This window comes from Nicotiana sylvestris, chromosome 4 (assembly GCF_000393655.2).
Source record: "Nicotiana sylvestris chromosome 4, ASM39365v2, whole genome shotgun sequence".
NCBI classification, from domain to species: domain Eukaryota; kingdom Viridiplantae; phylum Streptophyta; class Magnoliopsida; order Solanales; family Solanaceae; genus Nicotiana; species Nicotiana sylvestris.
In genome coordinates, this window is record NC_091060.1 from 98,962,751 (window position 1) to 98,966,490 (window position 3,740).

The 3,740-nt window shown below is 41.4% G+C and overlaps 1 protein-coding gene across 1 annotated transcript; it reads right to left on the reverse strand.

Annotated features, from left to right (window-relative positions):
• Positions 1–571: 571 nt before the first annotated feature.
• Positions 572–1,540, reverse strand: LOC138889889 (uncharacterized). Its single transcript, XM_070173232.1, has one exon. The coding sequence runs from the start codon at positions 1,538–1,540 to the stop codon at positions 572–574; it is 969 nt and encodes a 322-aa protein (XP_070029333.1).
• Positions 1,541–3,740: the final 2,200 nt, after the last annotated feature.

Below are 3,740 nucleotides of genomic sequence, written 5' to 3' on the forward strand. Positions count from 1 at the left end.
CAGGACTTGATGAAGGGTCAAGGGTACTACCCTCATGTTATGAATCCAAGGCCTTCCGAGCAGTGCGTTGTACCTCATGTCACCTCCGATCATATGGAACTTTGTTTCTTGGATGGTTCTGGCCATATTTACTCGTAAAATGATTTTCCCTTTGGTGGTTTCACTTGCCATGTTTAAGTCGTTAAGCTCGAGCTGCAGGCACAATTTGATCTTGGAGGCCGAATTGCTCTATGACCCTTGATCGAATAATATTTGCCGAGCTACCTGGATGAATCAACACACGTTTAACTTGAATTTTATTCATAAGGATAGATATTACACGTGTGTTGTTGTGAGGTTGTTCGATCCCTTCTGTATCATCATCATTAAAAGACAAGGTTTCTTCTGGTAAGTAGTCCCGAGTTTGCTTTTCCCTTGTGATCGTCACCTTGGTGCATTTAAATACCGGTTCTTGAGGAACATCGAATCCTCCAACGAACATATGAATTACATGTTGTGGCTTTTCCTGCTCGTTTTGTCTGTTTGAATCTATGTTTATGAAGTGGTTCTTGGCTCGATCACTTAAGAATTCTCAAAGGTGCCCCTCGATGAACAACAGAGCTACTTCATCCCTTAGTTGTATGCAGTCTTCTGTTTTATGGCCATGAGTGCCATAATACTTGCATATTTGGTTTGGTTTTCTTTGGGCCTGATATGTCTTCAGAGGTCGAGGCCACCTGGTATCTTTGATATGCCCAATGGTCGATACTATGGCAGAAGCATCTATGCTGAAATTATATTCTGACAGTCGAGGTGCTTCTTTGGACTCGGTATCCCTATCGAAACCACTCTTGCTCATGAGCCCTCGGGAGTTTTGTCCCTTGTCATTCCTTCTACCATTCCGAACAGAGTTGTGCCCAGACTCGCTATTTCTTTGATCTTTCCCGTATGGCTGATATTGGTCTCTGTTCGATTGTGGTTTTCGATCGACATCCCTTCTAACTCTTTCCACAGACCTATTGGGATAAATCAAACAAAGTGGAGCCCCCAATTGATCGTCTTCGACCCTAATCTTCGACTGATATCGATTATGTACATCGGACCAAGTGACTACTGGGTATTCGATCAAATTTTGCTTTAATTGTTGTGAAGCTATAGAACTCCGCTCGTTGAGACCTTGAGTGAAGGCTTGAACATCCCAATCGTCGGTGACCGGTGGCAAATCCATCTGTTCCATTTGAAATCGAGATACAAATTCGTTGAGCATCTCGTTGTCTTTTTGCCTTACTTTAAATAGGTCCGATTTTCTAGTTGCAACCTTAATGGCTCCAGCGTGAGCCTTTGTAAAGGAATCTGCAAGCATAGCAAATGAATCAATAGTGTTAGGCGGAAAATTATGATACCATATCATAGCACCCTTTGATAGAGTTTCTCCAAATTTCTTCAGCAACATGTATTCAATTTCATCATCTTCCAAGTCTTTTCCTTTGATGGCGCATGTGTATAAGGTAACATGTTCATTTGAATCAGTGATCCCGTTGTATTTAGGGATCTCAGGCATACAGAATATTTTGGGAATTTGCTTAGGAGCCGCACTTGGGGGAAAAGGCTTCTGCACGAACTTCTTCGAATCCAATCATTTCAGAATCGGTGGTTCCCCCGGAAATTGGTCAATCCTGGAGTTATAAGTTTCCACCTTCTTATAATTTTCCTCAATCTTCTTTTCCCCTATCTCGAGCCGCTTCGTCAGTTCCTCGAGCATTTTTACGATAGAGAGATTAGTCTTCGATTCTCCTTCATTCGATCTCTTTGGCACTGATTTGGCTCTATGAACAACTTCTAGTGATGACTCGAGCTCGATCCTGCTAGGTATAGGATTCTGATTTTAGAGTTGTGTTATTGCAGCTTGTTGAGTCTGCAACAACTCGAATATCATTCGAAGGCTAATTCTTCCATCTTCACCACTTTGTGCGTTCTGATTCGCTGCTCGAGCATCTCTGCGGATGCTATTTTTAGGGTCGATGCCCAAATTCCCATTAATGGAAATATGGGAGCTGATGTCAATTGGGTCCACGGCCGGGGGCCCATCGGGGTTGACTGGAGGTACTCCGTTTCCCGGGGCGGCTATGTTATCATTTTCAACGTGGAAACCAAGGCCATTGTCTCTATGTGTTGGTGCTACTTGAGAGTTTGACATGTTGATCCTAAAATCAAAAATACTTTCAAGAACAAGCGTAAAACAGTATGTGTTATGAGAATTAATACCAAACAATCACTATTATCCTTAGCCCCACGGTGGATGCTAAATTATTTACCCTTAAAATCGAATAACAATTAAACTTATAATGGTTTTAAAGATATGTAATTTCACCTAGCACCAATTGATAAATATGATGATTAATAGTAGAAATGAACAACAAAGTAAAGCAAACCAGTATTGAAAAGCAATTCAGTCTTCGAGCTAGGCCTCTCTCGAACTGATTGAATGAGAGTAGAGTTATGAAACTAACTGATGGATAGGAGAGTATAAGAGAAAAGAGTATTGTATTACTTTGATATGCGTCAATGTAAGATTCTTACAGAATGATTAGACCACTCTTTATATAGTAGAAGAATCTTATTTATGGTACAATTCTAATTACAGAAGTAAATCCCATAATAGGCTAAATAACTACTTTTGATTTGATCTGTTCCGAGATTTTTTCCATGATCCTCAGCGAGTCACGGATATCTCGCCTTTCCGTTATTACGCTATCTTCGGTTTTGCTCGATGTATATCCTATTTGGCCTCGATCATCACCGGTCTCGATCTCGACAGGTGGTTCGAATCTCGAACTCGGTGTCTTATCCTCATACCTCGGTCTGACATACTACGGGGTTGATCCTCGGTCAATTCCCTATCTCGATCAACTAGCAAAACCGGGCGGGCCTGATTTTAACCATATACAATGTTCCCTATTCCATTGCTAACTATGTGTTCTATGATAGACTTTCTCCAAAATACCAGGCCTATTTGACAGCATTTTCTGCAATCCAGCAGCCTACTTATTTTGAGCAAGCTGGTCAAGATCCTAGGTGGGTTGAAGCTATGCAAGCTGAAATTACTGCACTAGAATCCAATCACACTTGGGATGTGGTGTCTTTACCTGAAAACAAGGTGACTTTTGGTTGTAAGTGTATCTATTAGGTGAAGTACAAAGCTACAGGAGAGGTGGAGAGGTTCAAAGCCAAGCTGGTGGCCAAAGGGTACAGCCAACAGGAGGGCATTGACTACCAAGAAATATTTAGTCCAGTAGTTAAGATGGTTACTGTTAGAACCATCATAGCTGTGGTTGCCTCTGAATATTGGCACATTCATCAAATGAATGTGTACAATGGTTTTCTTCAAGAAGATCTCTATGATGAGATATACATGACCTTACCACAGGGCTTTTAGAGTTAGATGGAGACAAGACCAGCATGCAGACTTTTGAAATCTCTGTATGGGCTTAAGCAAACACCAAGACAGTGGAATGCTAAGCTGTCTGAGGCACTTCTGAGGTTTGGCTTCATGCAAAGCCAACATGATCACTCCCTGTTCATTAAAGAGTCAGGGGAATACATCATAATCATCTTAGTGTATGTTGTTGACATGCTAATCACTGGGCCTAACCCGACACTAATAGCTGAGATGAAGACCAAGCTGCAGCTGACATTCAAAAAGAAAGATCTAGGAGATCTTAAATACTTTCTTGGCATTGAGTTTGCCAGGTCATAAAGAA

Bases quoted from the DNA above. Each gene is read 5' to 3' on its own strand.
- LOC138889889 (XM_070173232.1), bottom strand. From the start codon at position 1,540: ATGCCTGAGATCCCTAAATACAACGGGATCACTGATTCAAATGAACAT.